This window comes from Macaca nemestrina, chromosome 1 (assembly GCF_043159975.1).
Source record: "Macaca nemestrina isolate mMacNem1 chromosome 1, mMacNem.hap1, whole genome shotgun sequence".
NCBI lineage: Eukaryota > Metazoa > Chordata > Mammalia > Primates > Cercopithecidae > Macaca > Macaca nemestrina.
In genome coordinates, this window is record NC_092125.1 from 15973472 (window position 1) to 15990745 (window position 17274).

A 17274-nucleotide genomic window follows, 5' to 3' on the forward strand; every position below is an offset into this window, starting at 1 on the left:
GATGCCCATTTCACTGCTGTCTTGCCTGGACAACTGCATCTGCCATTTTGTCATGGTTCACAGATCTGAAAGTTACGAAGTTGAACCTAACATAAATTGTTCTGTAGAATTCAACGATAAACTAAGCTTAAACAATCGTATTTGCCTATTTCTTTTCAATTTTTAAAGTAGCCTATCACATTTCTGCTATATTTAAATTGACATTGCATCTTAATATCTCAATAGTAACCGGTTGAGAATTATTTAACCCTTTGCCTGCTGCTTCTCTTCCATACAAAGATAATTCTTTAAAATATTTCGAATTCTCTTGTATATACAAAGTGTGGATCATAAAATAGTTGCTGTTTAGGGTCGCAGTGGGGTGATGGGTGCCCACCCCCAGCTGTCCTTGTTTGCTCCACCCACATACAACGGGAACCAAAGAGCATTACGAACGTTTAGGATGGCTCTGAATGTACAAGTGAACTGCTAAAGCTAAAGTAAAAACGAAATCATCAACAACCACCAGAAAATAATGTTTAATTAAACTAACCGACACCATTGTGAGAAACCATAAAACACAGCAAACCTTTGTGGCAGTGATGAGACTTCAACGTACGTGACCATCATGTCACAGGGCAACAGCAGAGAAACGGGCAGGGAATGTCTGGGCTTTCTACACCTTCTGCAGGTAAAGAGCCCTGTTCTCTGCCCAGAGTCCTTTGCAAAAACTGACACCCTAAGACTATCACAGATGCTTTCCTCATTCTCTGAATTTGCTTCACATGAGTAACGTTCACATTCTGTGTTTAAAGAGTGACGATTATGAATGAAATTTTGTGATGTCAGGCTGAGTCCTTGGGTCTGGAGAATCCAGTGCCACATGTATGCCTCCCCATGGTCGGTGGAGGAAGCCAGGCAAATGGGGCTCCAGTCCTTACTCTGCCCTGCTGTTTTCTGTGCGTGAGGCCTGGGAGAGTTTCTTCATCCTTATGTCTCAGTTTAGTCTTATCAAAAGGAGAATAGTATGTGCTTCTCAGGGTGTTCTGAGGGTTTGCTACATGAATACACTTGAAGTATGTAGGACACTCAGTGCCTGGGATGCAGGAAAGGCCAGACAAACATTAGCTGTTGTGGCTGTTGTCGTTTTACATCAGTTGTCAAAAAGAGTAGCTGGTCAGGAGAGGGAGGCAGCAGTGAGCTATGATCATGCCACTGCACTCCAGCCTGGGTGACAAAGCAAGATTTTTTCTTTTTTAAAATAAAAAAATGCTGAATGTGGGAGAGACAGGAACATCTGTCAACTCAGCAGGTGTCAGGGGCTGTCTGCTGTTCCGGGGAATGAAGCCTGGAGCTGGCACATGCAGCAGAGCTGAGAGGGAGGATGGAGGCAGCCTGGCCAGGCTGTGCACAGACCTCAGGTGATTCCCCTTGAGGCTAAGCCATGCGCCTCTACAATTTTCCCAGACACCCCAGCTCCCTTACAACAAAAACCTTTTCCCCGCCTTCACAACAACAGAACATTCGAAGGAGCTGACCCTTCCACTGTCTCTAAGAGGATAATTAGGATGGCCTCATCACTTAGCCACACACACTGCTGCTTGCCACAGGCAGGACTCCTGGAGTTTTTGTTCGAGTCTTGAACCTTGCTCCTTCTCTGCACTGAGACTAGCACTTGGGTCATGAGATGGCTTATGGAGGTAGGGCTGATGGAAAATGCAAATGTGCACAGAGATCTGCTTTTGTGCAATAGCCTTGCAAGATGCTCCACAGCTGAATTCCATTGGTGCTCCCCACAGTGTATTTTAAGGTTAAAAGCAGATGGGGACTGATGGTGTCAAGTGAGTTTTTAAGAGATTATGATCAGACTTTAGCTGGTGGAGCTACTGGAATTTTTCTATTGAAAAAATTAAAAAATCAGTCCTTAGGAGATTTGATGATTCATTCATATGTGGAAGTAGGTATTGAAGAGCAGGGACATTTTATTAGCAGGTGTTCTCAGAAATTGAGGCAAATAGAAGTAGCGACCAGGCACAGTGGCTCAGGTCTGTTATCCCAGCACTTTGGGAGGCCGAGTCGAGCGGATCACCTGAGATCAGGAGTTTGAGACCAGCCTGGCCAACATAGTGAGACCCCATCTGTACTAAAAATACAAAAAATTAGCAGGGCATGGTGGCGGGTGCCTGTAAAGTCCCAGCTACTCGGGAGGCTGAGGCAGGAGAAAGACCTGAACCCAGGAGATGGAGGTTGCACTGAGCCAAGATCATAACACTGTACTCTAGCCTTGGGCGACAGAGTGAGACTGGGTCTCAAAAAAAAAGTGGTTTATGTGCCTTGCGTTAGCAAAATGCTTATTATAGTTTAGGGACCCAAAACACAGGATGGGAAAATGTGGTAGCGCAGGAACACGGTGATGAGGGCAGGCTCTCTGTAACAGTGCTGTAAGTTTTGTTTCATAAATTACAGATACAAAGAAAACTTCCCCATGCCCAGTAAAGTTTGACTTGGAAGATTCCAAATAATATCTCAGACTGGTTAAAGGCCAAAGACTTTTAATTTTTAGAATAATGTATTTTTAACCTTTTAATACAAGAAAAAACTCAGAGCAAGTGGAAAGTAGCTATTTAATTATATTTCCTAAACCATGCCAGTTTGAGGAAATGTCTCATTTGCGTGTGTATTTGTATACTGCATTGTTATTTATACCAACAAATTTATTTTGCTATTCACTTGATGAGAAATGCATTTAGATGGAACGTGGGCTTTAGTTTCAGTTTAAAAAAATGCAACAAAAGTATTCCCATACCCATTAATCTGCGACCTAGTTGGATTCAAAAGGAAATTTCATAAGAGTAGAAGTATTCTTAAGACTGAGCCTGGACTCTGGGCCAAACATAGCCAGCCTCCATGGACAGACTGTGTTTTCCTTCCTCTTAAAAGATGGTCTCAGAATAGGACGATTTCTATTATAGAAGCAGTGGCAATTTAAATTGCATTTCTAAATATAACATGTTCAAGGCAGTGACTTTAAAAATTCACATCTGAAACCATATCACTTTAATCCTTCCTTTTTACACTCGAGGCAGTTCATGAATTGCAAAAGACATTTTTCCCAATTCATTTTCATTGTGTTTTCTCCCCTGAATCTTATAAATTTGTGCATTGATTTAGGAGATGTAAATTTTTTGTTGGCTTTTGCCCTGGAAAGTTGATGTTGTATCTTTTCCTTAATTTTTCTATCCATTCAAGAAGAATAAAAAATAATTCTACTTTGCCTCATAACAATAGGTATAGGGATAAGATCAGGTCTGCTAAATATTTGGTACCCCTCACAGGGAAATGCTTTGTACATAGTATAAATAAGACATTTTTTAAGCTGAATGACTCCACTGTGCTACACTGAGACATTTTATGTAATCTCTGCAGGTATAACTTTGTACCCATATGGTCTTGCTTTCTAAGATACTAGGAAATTAAAGCCCACAAATTATAATTCTATTTCTTATTAATAGTGGCACCCAAGTGTAGAGCAAACAGTGGTTTAAATTAGTTTTGCACTTGAAATGAACAAGATGAATGGAAGTTTCACTGTTGGGGAAAGCATTGAATTAGATCTAGATTTTCTCTCAGGATGGTAATTAAATTTTCAGGTAAATCTTGTTGAGATTGATAGGCATAACTTTTTTTTGATAGTCTTATTCTGGTTTGGCAGAATAAGAATCAGACTTTTTTCTTTTCTTTTGTTCCTGTTTGTGTGTGTGTGTGTGTGTGTGTGTGTATGAATTGTGGTGGTTGGGGGAAAATGTGTTATATGGTATAAGTTATAAGATATAGTGTAAATTACTAATTATGAGGCTTTTGTCATTTAATCAAAATAAAAGGTACCATTCAGAAATTGTGTTTGTTTTCTAGGGACACAACCAAATCATAACATATAGCAGACCAATCTATTTTTGTGTGCTGTGTGGCCTTATTTTGCTTCTTGATACAGGGGCCAAAGCCAGGCACCCTCCCAGTTACATTGTGTATGGCCTGAAGCTCTTCTCTCCAGTGTTTCTCCAATCAGCTAGGGACTACCTAATAGGTGAGTTAATTACGGGCTTGTGGGGAAGAATATGGTGGGTGGGGGTATGTCTTGCCCTTGTCTTCTGAATTTCTAAGCTTCCTTACTTCATTATTGAGTGAAGAGATGTGTATTTTCCTCTTGGCTCGCGTATCTACTGAAGACTGTCTGGGAGCCCAAGCCTCAAGGCATCCAACTGTGGAATTATTTTTAAAGGATTTTGATATTTATGACCAAGAAGTTGTAGCAATATAATGTTCGTTATAATAATGCCCATTGTAATAATGCCAATCTGGGCTGGGCACGGTGGCTCACGCCTATAATCCCAGCACTTTGGGAGGCTGAGGCGGGTGGATCACCTGAGGTCAGGATTTCAAGACCAGCCTGGCCAACATGGTGAAACCCTGTCTCTACTAAAAAGATACAAAAAAATTAGCAGGACATGGTGGCGCATGCTGGTACTCACAGCTACTCAGGAGGCTGAGGTGGGAGAATCGCTTGAACCTGGGAGGCGGAGGTTGCGGTGAGCCGAGATCACGCCATTGCACTCCAACCTGGGCAACAAGTGAAACTGTTTCTCAAAAATAAATAAACAAATAAAAAAAAATGCCCATCTGCAGAATAGTTGTTATGGTTCCTGCTGGGGATGGTTTTGCCATCGGGGTAGCAGCATGAGTGGGCATGGTTCTCAGTCCAGGCGGAGACCTGGATACTCAGATCACCCAGTCTTCCACCAATCCCTTTGCTTGACTTAAGGTTGAAGCAGTATTTGATATAAAATGCTCTGTTTAAACGAGTCACCTGCATGGTTTTGAGTCCTGACTCTGGAGCCAAACTGCTGATGGTTTGAATTCCAGCTTTGCCACTCTACTAAGTATATGACTTTGAGCAAAACTTAACTGTGATATAAAGGCAAAAATATTAGCCACCTCAGAAATTACTGAAAGTTTTCAATGAGTTGGTATACTTTGACATAGAGAGCAGTGCTGGGCACCAAGCATCAGCTGTTGTTGTCCCTATTATGCAAAGTGGTTGCTCTGGTATTGACCTGACTGCATATGCTCTGAGAATTCTTGCAGAGACGTCCAGGGGTTTGCACACCTGCCAGTTTGTTATTGTCTGTGATCACATTGACCAGCTGAGTTGATAAAGGGTAGCTTCCACCAACATCACTAGCTGGATCTCTCACTTGCCAGCTAGAAATCTTACTCAAGAGACTGTCAAAGCCTCTGGTCCCACATCATCCTTTCCCAACCTCCGTGACAGCCCTCCCGAATCTCTCTAGTGGAACTAGGGAGATGCCCAGGTATGGTGTAAGCTTTGTTTGTGCTCCTTATAGGTGAAAACCCTGGTAGGCACTCCACCCTCTGGCTTCCTGTTCCTCTTCCTGCTGCATTGGTACTGAACTCTTCACTCTTTACTCCCCCCATGCCCAACCCACCACAAGCCCCCCTTTCTATGCATCCTCAACACATCTTTTCCTATTACATCATGTGAGAAGCAGAGTACCTTCTTCTTTTTTTTCTTTTTTTTTTTTTTCTTTTTTTTTTGAGGCAGTGTCTCACTTTGTCTCCCAAGCTGGAGTACAGTGACACAATCTTGGCTTACGGCAACCTCCACCTCCTGGATTCAAGCGATTCTCCAGCCTCAGCCTCCCAAGTAGCTGGAATTACAGGCATGTGCTGTCGCACCTGGCTAATTTTTGTATTTTTAGAAGAGATGGGGTTTCCCCATGTTGGCCAGGCTGGTCTTGAACTCCTGACCTCAAGTGATCTACCCACCTCAGCCTCCCAAAGTGCTGGGATTACAGGCGTGAGCCATTGTGCCCAGCCAGAGTAGCTTCTTAATGCCAAAGGGTTACGCACCATGCTTCGGAGAACCTCTGAGTTCAATTAGTAAACACAAACATGTTGGGAAAAAAATAACAGATCCATAATTTGATCTCCCAGTGAGTGCCCTCCTGCCCAAGAATATTTGCTTCTATCCTTCCTGATTTTTTTAGTTTACTTTTTTTTTCAGTCCTATTGGTTGGAGCAAACACATACACAAGAAAGGCCTTCTGTCATTCTTATTATTTTATAACTTAGCACGCCCATATTCCTCACTAAGTCGGCTGCAATGAAGAAATCACAGTTTGAGTAGACAGAGATGCTCACTCATGATCGCACACTTTGCAGGGCCATCCTTTCCTGCCATCTTCTTTTTGCAAACAGCAGTGTTGGAGTCCACAGCTCAAGGGCACACGAGGACCTGGAGATTAGAGAAGGAGAAAGCATAAAATAATTTTGGAAGATGTCCAAGAAACAGTTGTCTATGTCAAAATGCTGCCTTTTCTCTCTCTGCACTCCACACTCCATCTTGGGCACCCCCAACCACCTTTTCCTGGGATCTTGAATGTGGGTTAGTGTTGATAGAGTGCCACCTCTTACAGGTCACAGGGATCTGTGGCTTGAGTTGGAGACGTAACTACTGTGACCCCTTCTCACCTCCTTATCACACATTGTGTGGTCCCTTCTCATCTCTGTCTCACACAGTGTGTTCCTTCTATTCGGAAGCTGTTTTGCGGCCTCCCCTGTCCTTCATTATGCTGGCTTATAACACCTTATTTCCGTAAGTTTGACCCCATTGTCTGTCCTTTCACTACCCACACTTTCATAGTCCTTAGTCCATTTTCTAGCAATCTGCTCGCATTGTTAATACTGAAATAATGCCTGTCTCTCTCACTAGCTTATTTGCTCAGAAAAGGCAAGGCAGAGACCCTGCCTACTTTCTTACCACTGAATCCTTAGCAGTGTCTGGCGTTTAGAGGCACTAAATAAACATCTGTTGAAAGGATGAACTAATGAATATAAAAGTCTGTGTTTTTGTTTTGTTTTGTTTTTGTTTTTTTGAGAGGGGGTCCATCTCTATTGCCCAGTAGAGTGCAGTGGCCCGATCTAGGCTCACTGCAACCTCTGCCTCCTGGGTTCAAGCGATTCTCCTGCCTCAGCCTCCCAAGTAGCTGGGATTACAGGCGCGTGCCATCATACCTAGCTAATTTTTGTATTTTTAGTAGAGATGGGGTTTTGCCATGTTGGCCAGGCTAGTTCCGAACTCCTGACCTCAGGTGATCCACCCGCCTCGGCCTCTCAAAGTGCTGGGATTACAGACGTGAGCCACCATGCCTGGCCGAAAGTCTGCTTTAAGTACTAAGGAGATTAATGTACAATAACTTTCGGAATACTTCCCATTCATAAGTCAGAGAAGGCTACAGTCCGTTTGGACCGTTTAACTCAGCACTTAGAATAAGTAGGGACTTAATAAGTGCCTTTGCCAATAATCTGTAGAAAGAAGTTTGGGGGCACGAAAAGCATGATGTGTCTTCCATTTACAAATTGCTTTTATGTACATTGGTCTCTCCCCCATTCCTGGTTTTTAAAATTTTTGTTTACTACTGTAAAAAAGTCAACTTTGGAATAAGTGTAGTTGTCTTGGTGTGGTAAACTTACAATGGCATTGGAATGTGAGATGTTATTAAAGCTCAAAAAGTAAGACCTTAATGTCTTAAATAATTGGTAAAAGTCTAAGATTTTACTTTTAGCAATAACCCTTGTTCTAGAATATCCTACTAGGTATGCATATTCTTATTTTATTTTAGTTTTTATATCAATTTCATTAGGGATTGGAGAGGGAACATTCTTATCTTTTTCACTGGAATTCCCTTTCCCTCATTAAAGCTTCTCCCTAATACATATTTTTGTTTGCTTGTCAACAGTGACAAGTAAAAATGGCGATAAAAAATCCAGCAAGCTGATTAAATAACTTCTGGGGTAAAGATAAATAGAAAAATAGAACAATAGCAATCCCTATGGAATGAATGTGTTAAACATACAAATTTGCACTGAGCAGGAAAAGGTTGCGAAACAAATTTACAACAAATGGGAGAGAAAGGAAAGAGGTAGAGGCTTACACTATTTTTCTGACTTTATGAGGGAACACAAGGGCAACTTAAAGTCATTTCTTCTTTGTGGACCTTATTCTCTCTACTCCCTCCACTAGCAAGGGATGTAAGCAGTCTAAAGCTGCTGCCACTGCTATATGGAGGAACTAGAAAGGAGAGAAGAAAAACATTAGGAGAAAACAAAAGGTTATTAGGAGGAAAAAGAAGTGTACAGATCTAGGAAGTGTAATGCTTCCTAGAGCCGCTATAACAAAGTACTCCCCACTGGGTGGCTTGGAACAACAGAAGTTAATTGTCTTGCAGTTCTAGAAGCCAGAAGTCCAAACTCAAGGTGTTGTCCAGGCCATGCTCCCTCTGAAAGCGCTAAAGAAGGACCTGTTCCGGGCCTCTCTCCTTGGCTTGTAGATGGCATTCTTCTCCTGTGTGTTCATATGGTCTCCCCTGTATGCGTGTGTGCCTCTATGTCCAAATTTCTCCTTTTCATAAGGACACCAGTCATATTGAATTAGGGCCCAGGTGGACCCTAAGGGCCTCAGCTTAACTCAATAATCTGCAAAGACCCTATTTCCAAACAAGGTCACATTTAGAGTTACTGGGAGTTAGAACTTCCACACCTTTTATGGGAACATAATTCAGCCCATAATGAGGAGCGTTTAAGAAAAAGGACAAGGCAGAAGGAAGAATTACGTCCATGTGACATCGTTTCCCATGGATTTATCATGCTTCTCATGCTGTGTTGGGTGCAAGTGGTCCTCCTCTGGCCGGTGCTAGGGAGCTTGGAGTGTTTCCTAGAGCAGTGTCTTGTTGGTGATGTTTCGGTTACCCACTGCCACTCCTGGTTTCTGCAATTAAACCATCACCCTGTCAGAGCGGGAGGAGGGGCAGAGGAGAGGGACAGACAAGGAGCAAGGCCAGTCCAGTATCAGCAGCTCCTTTTGCCTCCTTGTGCAGAAGAAATCAAATGCCTGAGCCAGTGGTATGAGAGGAGTCAGGTGGACATGGGGCAGGTGGGAAGGATGGAGAAACTCCTTGTCACGTATAATGCAAGGAGAGAATCATCTCAAAGAAGAAGGAAACGTCAGATGATTGAAGGAGGAGAAATTCAGGTGAATTAAGGAGGTAGAAGCACAGAATAATATTCCTACGTAATTTCTTTTTCTTTTTTGATCCCTCATATATGTTCAGAATATTACTCTGTGCACTTTTCCTTTCATTATAAGAAAAAATGTTCTTTATTTTTATTCCCAGGAATAAGGTGAAAGTTCTTCGTCCGCAGTCATTTCCTGTGTTCAGTCAGAGACTGGTGACCTCTGGCTGGAATTTACATTACTTTCCATTTGGGAAGCTTCAGCAAAAGCCTCTGAGTGAGACTGGCTTTGAAATTATCCTATGGGTGAGAAAGCCAAAAGGTCTCTGATTCTTAGTACCATATTTCAGAAGGAGCAGTAACAAAACTAGAGTGTGCCTGGAGGAATGTGTAGCCACATGGCCTGTATGGGGTCTGGAAACTGGGTAATGGAACTGGGAATGTCCAACCCAGGGAAGAAACACTTGAGTGCTAGAGGCACCCACAATAGCTTCAGATCCTTAAAATGCTGCCAGGTTGAAGGGGAGGGATTTTATTCTCTTTTGTAGCCGTAACAACTAGTTCCAGCAGATAGCAGGTGGATTACAGCTCAGTACAGAGAAGCCAGTGAAACGGTTTGGGTTAGAGCTGCCCCACAGTAGAGTAGGTGTTGCTTAGTGAAATGAGTTCTCTGGCGTGGAAAAACTTCAGGCAAGATGAAAGGTCCATCAGTTGTAGCCCGGGTCCAAGCACTGGATGGGTTCTTTATCAAATGGCCACTGCTCTGTGTTTTTTATTTTTGTTTTTCTCAGACCTGAGAGTTTTATGTTACATTTTTGGTCCTTACGTTTATAAATCCCTGACAACAATAATGCATCTTCAATAATGGAGATTGTAACTTTGGAGATGAGTGGAAGTTTTAGAACCAATTACTGGATTGTACTCACCTTTCCCTAAACACCCAGACGTCCCATTTCTATGTCTTGTTTAAAGGCTCATTTCTTGACCTCAGTCCGTATGAGGTCAATTAGTTAATACACAGATAGAGCATATTGAAGACACACAATATATACATTCACATTGACTTCAGAGGCTTTAGTTTTATCTCTGTGCCATTTTAATTCTGCCTGCTTGCCCCTCAGACCTGCAAATATGGTAATTCATATCACTCACATTTGATAAAAATGTGATAAATCAAATCACATTTGATAAAAAGTAGCTTAAGCTACTATATTTTTATTTATGAATTTTGCTTAAAAAGAAATGGAACTGTGCCAGAAGTTTCTGCCTTGACTATAATTATTAAGGAAAATAAAAAGTTAGAAAGAAGAGAGAGAAAATTATAGACCCACTCAGTGTGCTAACAGAAAATGTTTGTTCACAGGGAAAATTATGAACAGCCACAAAGACTTTAATTTTTCACTTCTGGGAAAAAAAAAAAGAACAAAATAATTTCAGCAATTTCAAGTGTCATTTTCCTAAAGTCCTGGTAACATAACAAGCATTTGGCTGCTTTTTCCTTCACGTTCAGTGCAACCTGACAGATGAGACACATGGACTCCCTCTTCCTCCCATTCCACCTCCACGACATTTATTTTAAAGACTAGAGCTTTCCTCCTCCAGTATGTTTTGGAGAGGATCTAGTGCATGGGCCTCTCTGTTGACTGCTGTTCTTCCTGTATTGTTTCATTAAGTTCCAATTCTACACCCACAGCCAGAGCATCTCCGGGGATGACTTTCTGGTATTTCTTACCATTTTATCTTCCTCATGCCATTTTTCACTGTCTCCTAATTCTTCTCACTTCTTTGGGTTTTGTTGCATTGGCTAATGTATTTCTTATACAGAATACCTCTTTATCCTTGATTTACCAAATAGCTCCCAATATTTGGCTTTGTCTTTGATGTGATTCCACACCTAGACTTTTCTCTGTAGTTCTTCATTCTCAGAGTAGTCTTTGTCACCCAGGCATACAGCATTTTGAAAGGTAAATAAGAGATCTCATTGGACCTTCCCTCTGCCCCGATCTGGAATTGGCAGATATAGCATAGCACAAAATTGTCATTGCTGGGTTTTGACCCCAAAGTAAAGAGAAGCTCTTCTCAGTTTGTTTGAAATTTTATGGAATTTTGTGGATTAAAATTTCTATGTTCATGACTATATGTTCTGTAATCAAATTTCTGTTTATTTCTTGTATCTCTCTATGGAAACTGCAAAAGAAATTATGTCTTATATAGTTATGTCTAGCATATCAGTATTTGTGCCTTTTTGTCTGCATTGATTGAAAAATAAACTGCTTTCGGGTGCTCTACTTTTTTACAATATAGTTGAAATCTTGCCACAAAAATTATCACAACAAAATCACCACCTGTATCAAAACATAGCACCAACACCAACCACAGCCCCTACTGTCATAGATAGCCATGTTCATGACATAAAATTTTTCTTTCACAAAGAGTTGGAACAGTTCCTCAGTACTTTGTTCTATAGTGAATTTTAACCAGCTTTTTTTTTTTTTTAAATATACTTTAAGTTCTGGGATACATGTGCAAACCATGCAGGTTCGTTACATACCAACTTTTAAAAAGAGAACTTCAACATCTTTTGTGGGAACAGAATTCAACCCGAAACAAGGAGCATTTCAGAAAAAGGACAAGAGAGAAGCAAGAACTAAGTCCATGCAATATTATTTACCATCTTATGGCCAAAGGTGCTATTGTGCCCATTTTAAAGAACGCAATAACATTAAGCAACTATTTTAATCAAATATTCAGAAAATGGGTTGTGCAAATGCTCTCATCCTTACAACGCCACTATGGGAAGTTAACATTTCCCATTTTTCAGAAATAGCTGAAACAGCCTCACTTACCATCCTCCTCCCATTGTTCACTGTGGTTTGTGCATATTTTAGGACATAGTTCCAACGTCTAGACATATTGGATTTCAAATCAAATTTCCTTAGTTTTATTAAGGTTTACCAGTACCTAACTTCATTGACATACAACCCAATGATCAGGGACAGAAAGGAAGACAGATGTCTTATGGCACTGCTAATGGGAGCTTCTATGTTTCTCTGAAACCCAGCTTCAGTAGAATTAAGCAAGAGGCAACAGTAGGAAAGTTGCTGTAAAATGCAGCTCTACTGTAGTTTTCCTCCTCTAACAAAATAGTTCTCTGAAACATTGAATTATAACCTACACACGTTTTCTCCAGTTCTGCAATTGCATCATTCTGATGGGAGGTAGCATAAGCTCCCTCTCCTCAGCCAAGAGCACCTTCGTCTACCATGTGATCCATCTACCCTAGAATCCATGTCACATTATCACCCAGTGCTGAGTCAGGTAGTTCCCACTTGACAGCCTTGAGCTCTGACTTAACTCTGAGTTTCCAGTTGGTATTTAGGATGTAACAGACTCCGAGTTACTCAAGTGCTTGAGGGTACAGAAGCGCAAAGCAAGGACACTCCTTGGCCCCAATTTTTGCTCTCCTCTCGCATGCAGGAAGAGATTTCCGTAATTACTATCCTGTGATTTTTCTTGTCTGAGAAGCACAGTCTTGCTCTGTTGCCCAGGCTGTAGGACAGTGGCATGATCTCGGCTCACTGCAACCTCAGCCTCCTGGGTTCAAGCGATTCTCCTGTCTCAGTCTCCCGAGTAGCTGGGATTACAGGCACATGCCACCACGCCCGGCTAAATTTTGTATTTGTTTTTTCAGTAGAGATGGGGTTTCGCCATGTTGGCCAGGCTGGTCTCAAACTCCTGACCTCAGGTGATCTGCCCACCTCAGCCTCCCAAAGTACTGGGATTACTGGTGTGAGCCACCACGCCTGGCCTGTCCTGTGTTTTTTTATGTTCCTGTAGTTTTCCTAGTTTCCTTTCTCTTCCCCTCATCTGCCCCATGTCCAAGTCTACTCTTTCAAACTGAAGATGATTGTACTCTCACTCACCACCCCTGAAGTCTTTGTTCAGTCCTGGGCTGTGTGCATTCCTTTCATGAGTACGTCTTTCTCAGGATCTTTCCTCCAGGTGAGAGGAGTCTGAGATTGGTCTGTGGAGGTTGCAGTGAGCCGAGATCGTGCCACTGCACTCCAGCTTGGGTGACAGAGGGCGACTCCATTTCAAAAAAAAGATTTCCTCCAGTATTCCTGGGTGGGATGGTTTGGAAGGGGAGAGAGGCAGCACTGCAGCAGGAGCTTTGGTAACACAGTTCCCACAAGCTTATCGTCAATTTTGTTTGTTCATTTTCAGTATTTTTATATTGCTTCCCTGCTATTTCCCTCCTTGGACTCTTCCCGCAAATCAACACTTTCTGCATTTATCTTTTGGAGCAAATTGACATGCTGTTTTTTGGTGGTTCTGGTAAGTCGTTTACATTCTATTCTTCCTGTAAAGGAATCTAGAGTTCAGATAAGGACTAAATAGCCTTAGGCAGGAGATGAGAGGCTAGATAGTTAGGTTTTCTTTGTCCAGAGCATTTAAATGACTTCAGTTTGGATCAGTCTGGGTGATGATAGGTCTGTCCAGATTTCCCGTAGCCAAATTGGAAGAGGTCCACTTAGCTTGTTTGAGCATAAGCACAGAGACAAGGAAGGGTAGAATTCTCTATGATTTGGAATAGGTTTGAGGCCCTTCAAACTATTCCCTAAAAAAACACTCCATGTGTGTGAATGTGTGTGAGCATGTGTGAGTGGATATAAAAGTGTATGTGTGTGTGTATGTGTGTATTTGAGCACATACATGCTCAAGTCTGGGAATGCATCAATGTGAGCCTGTGGGTTGACATTGTGCTGTGTATTGTGTGTGTACCCACAGAGACAGGTGACCTGTGTCCCTAAACCATCACTGTGACCTTTTAAATGTCATACTTTAGATTCAGGCCAAGGTGGGTATAATCTCACGACATGACATAAATTGCTTAACTTTTCAGCCTACTCATCTATTCTCTAAATGGAAATAAACACAGTGACCTCATAGGGTTGCTATAAAGAGTAAATGAAATCATGTGCATAATGCAATCACTGTTACCACCCCCATAACACATACACATACACACACACACACACACACACACACACACACGCACTACGTGGGGACACTTGCTTGTTCCCTTTCCCGTCTCCTCTCTCCTCCTGCCTTCTCCCTCCCTCCTTCTTCTTACCATTTATTCTATTGAAATTGCTATCCAGGACCTTCTCCTTGACCAGCAGCTTTCAACTGTAAGCCATGAGGTCTCCCTACCTTCATTCTGACACATTCACATAGTCTTTTAAGAACATTGTAAAGCATTCTTTCTGAATACTTTCCTCTTGAATTTTTAGTTAAATGGTAGTCTCTTTCGTGCACCTATGAGTCACCCAGTGCCTTCTGATGGATCCCATAGATGTATTCTTTACCCCTTCAGCAACATCTTATATGTGAATGTGCAACCATCTCTTCGCTGTTTTACATTTGTTGATTTTAAGAATGGCCAGTCAAGAAAAGAACTGTTGATGTTTGTGTTCCAGCTGTGTCTGGGATAACTTCGGCTGTTTACAGCGTGGCCCGGAGCTTCTTGGCTGCCGCCCTGCTCCACGCGGTCTGCTTCAGTGCAGTGAAGGTAGGTGTGAGGACCATGGGCCCTCATCCTTCTCCTCGACTCATTGAATTAACTTATTTTTTTAAACAAATAAATGTTTTCTCCAAAATTACAAGAGATATAGGATCTGTGCAAATCAGGGAGTGACTGTGTGGCTGAACGAGACCTTGGTAGTTAGAAGATGGGTCAGGATGCCTAGTTTGCCCTAATATGAAAGGCCCCCCCACCTCCTGGCCTGGCCTCCCCTCTGCAGACGTCTCTCTGCCAGGATTGGTTAGTGGCATTGGGAGGGGCTGCTGCTAAACATGGTGGTCAATGGAACCCATGTGTCTGCCTTCACTTCCTGAAATACCGCTCAAAAGACAATAAAGGGATACAACTGCTTAAAGCTATATGGACAAGAGGACAGAAGAGGATATGACAGCCACAAAATGTTAGAATCTAGAAAACAGACAGACTATAGACTTACCCAGAAGGGGAAAATGCAAACCTAGCCTGGCTGCAAGGGAAGCCTAAGATGATGAGAAAGCAAGATAAACACTAACTTCAGGAAGACACAAAGTTGCGTCAGGCAAGAAACGTATCTATTGTAGGTACCTAGCTCGGCTGTGAACCATATTTATGTAGTAATCTGAGTAATCATCATGTTATATCACTAATGGAAGAATGGGGGAGGTGAAGTGTGATGGAGGAGCTCCCAATCCTGTCTTCCATATTAGAAAGTCAGCAAATAACATCTAAATGGAAAAAAACAAATCAAGAAATAGCACAACAAGTATTTTATTTGAAAATATGGAGGTATATATGGAGAAGAAACAGCAGAACCATTGCCTTCAGGAAGCAGGAATTAGGGCAGGGGTTTGCGTAGGCCGGGACCACTACTGTTTGTTTTCAGTGTTGTAGAGCTGTGGAGTGGCCATTAAGTCTAAAAATAATAGCGTACATAATGTCCTCAGGGGCATCTTCAATCAGTAACAAATAAATTAATATTATACATATTTCTGGACTTATGGTTTAATAGTTTAAACCACAGGTACTCCTTTATAAAACAAAAATTAAATGTAAAGGAGTAAATAAAAATAATCGATGTTCCAAAGTGTTTTTAATCTAAATCACATGACATTTCTTAACTCACATTTTTAAAAGATTAACTTAAAGCTTATTAAACGGATCAGTGTCAGTGGCAGAAAGATAATTGTTTATTTCCCTTTGTGAAAGAACGAATTCAACATTTTTCTCTTTCAACATTGTACAGTAATCAATGGAGTAATTATTTATCTTGCTCCTTCTATTCCTACCATATAGGTATTTTCTTTCAGAAAAAAGGGGAAGGGCCTGGGAGGAAGGTTTCTCTATCTAATATACAAAGGTAATTTATGTGCTTGTAGTGGCCCTGTTTGTTACCACATTTATCCTATCATGTAGACCAACAATTATCTAATCAGTGTTTCTGTTATTCTTTCTTTTGACTTATGTTCCTTTATTCAATCATAGGATCCCAGGTATACTTCATTTAGGAAGAGTACTTGGATGGGTATTTTCTGAGTCCTTGTGCTTCTGAGAACATCTTTCCACTGTCTTTTGGTGAAATGGCTGCCTATACAACTCTAGGGTCACAAGTGTTTTTCTGCAGGCACCTTAGTATACTGCTCTGTTGTCTTCTAGAATTATTTGTTTGCTTGTTCATTAATTTTTAAAAGTCAGGTTTAAAACTCAGCTTTTAAAACTGTCCAGTTTGGTTAGTTTTAATAAATAAATAAATAAAGAATCCTACAATCAAGTTATGAGACCATTTTCACCAACTCAAAAAATTTTCTCGAATTCCTTGTAGTCAGTCTCTTCCCCTACCTCCAACCTCTGGCCACCATTCATCAGATATTCTGTCTTTGAAGCTTCTTTGGAATCAAATCTGTCAGGGCATGGTATATATACAATAAAATCCACTAATTTCAAGTGTACAGTTAGATGTATTTTGACAACTGTGTATAGACAAGTTACCACCATCACAATCATGATACAAACCATTCCCCCATCCAGAAATATTTTTTCGTGTTCACTTGCGGTCAATCCCCTCCCCACACAATGCTTTTATTTATCCGGAGTGAATACCTGAGTGAGCTTGCTAGATCACATGGTAAGTTTTTATTTAACTTTATAAGAAATTGCCAAACTGTTGTCCAGTTTCTGTACCATTTTTCATTTCCCTACCCTCACATAATCTTTGATTTCCAAGTGTTCCAGGTTCTTGCTAAGACTTAGTACTGTCAGTTTTTTTTTAAATCCATTCTCGTGTGAACCAGTATCTAATGGTAGTTATAATTTGCATTTCTCTAATAATGAATAGTGTTGAACATCTTTTTGTATGTTTGACATTTGTATAACTTCATTGATGAAAAATTTGCTCGTCTTTTGTCCATTTAAAAATTATATGTATGTCATATTATTGAGACATAAAAGTTCTTTACATAATCTAGATACAAGTCCTTTATCAGATATATGCTGCACACATTTTTTTTTCAGGCTGTGGCTTGTCTTCTCATTTTTTTAACAGCATATTTTGAAAAGCAGAAATTTTTAGTTACAATGAAGTCCAATTCATCTAATATTTATTTTATGGTTTATATTTTTGTATATCTTACCTAGAAAACATTTAC

The 17274-nt window shown here is 41.0% G+C and overlaps 1 protein-coding gene across 4 annotated transcripts in view; it reads left to right on the top strand.

The window, feature by feature from the left end:
• Positions 1–17274, top strand: part of LOC105464123 (pecanex 2) — a 310280-nt gene that overhangs the window by 84870 nt on the left and 208136 nt on the right. For all 4 annotated transcript variants that reach the window (XM_011711793.3, XM_011711792.3, XM_071074159.1 and 1 more), the window contains exons 13-15: positions 3892–4063; positions 13294–13404; positions 14550–14641. In XM_011711793.3, coding sequence (XP_011710095.2) covers positions 3892–4063; positions 13294–13404; positions 14550–14641 — 375 coding nt within the window. The remainder of the gene's footprint in view (positions 1–3891; positions 4064–13293; positions 13405–14549; positions 14642–17274) is intronic.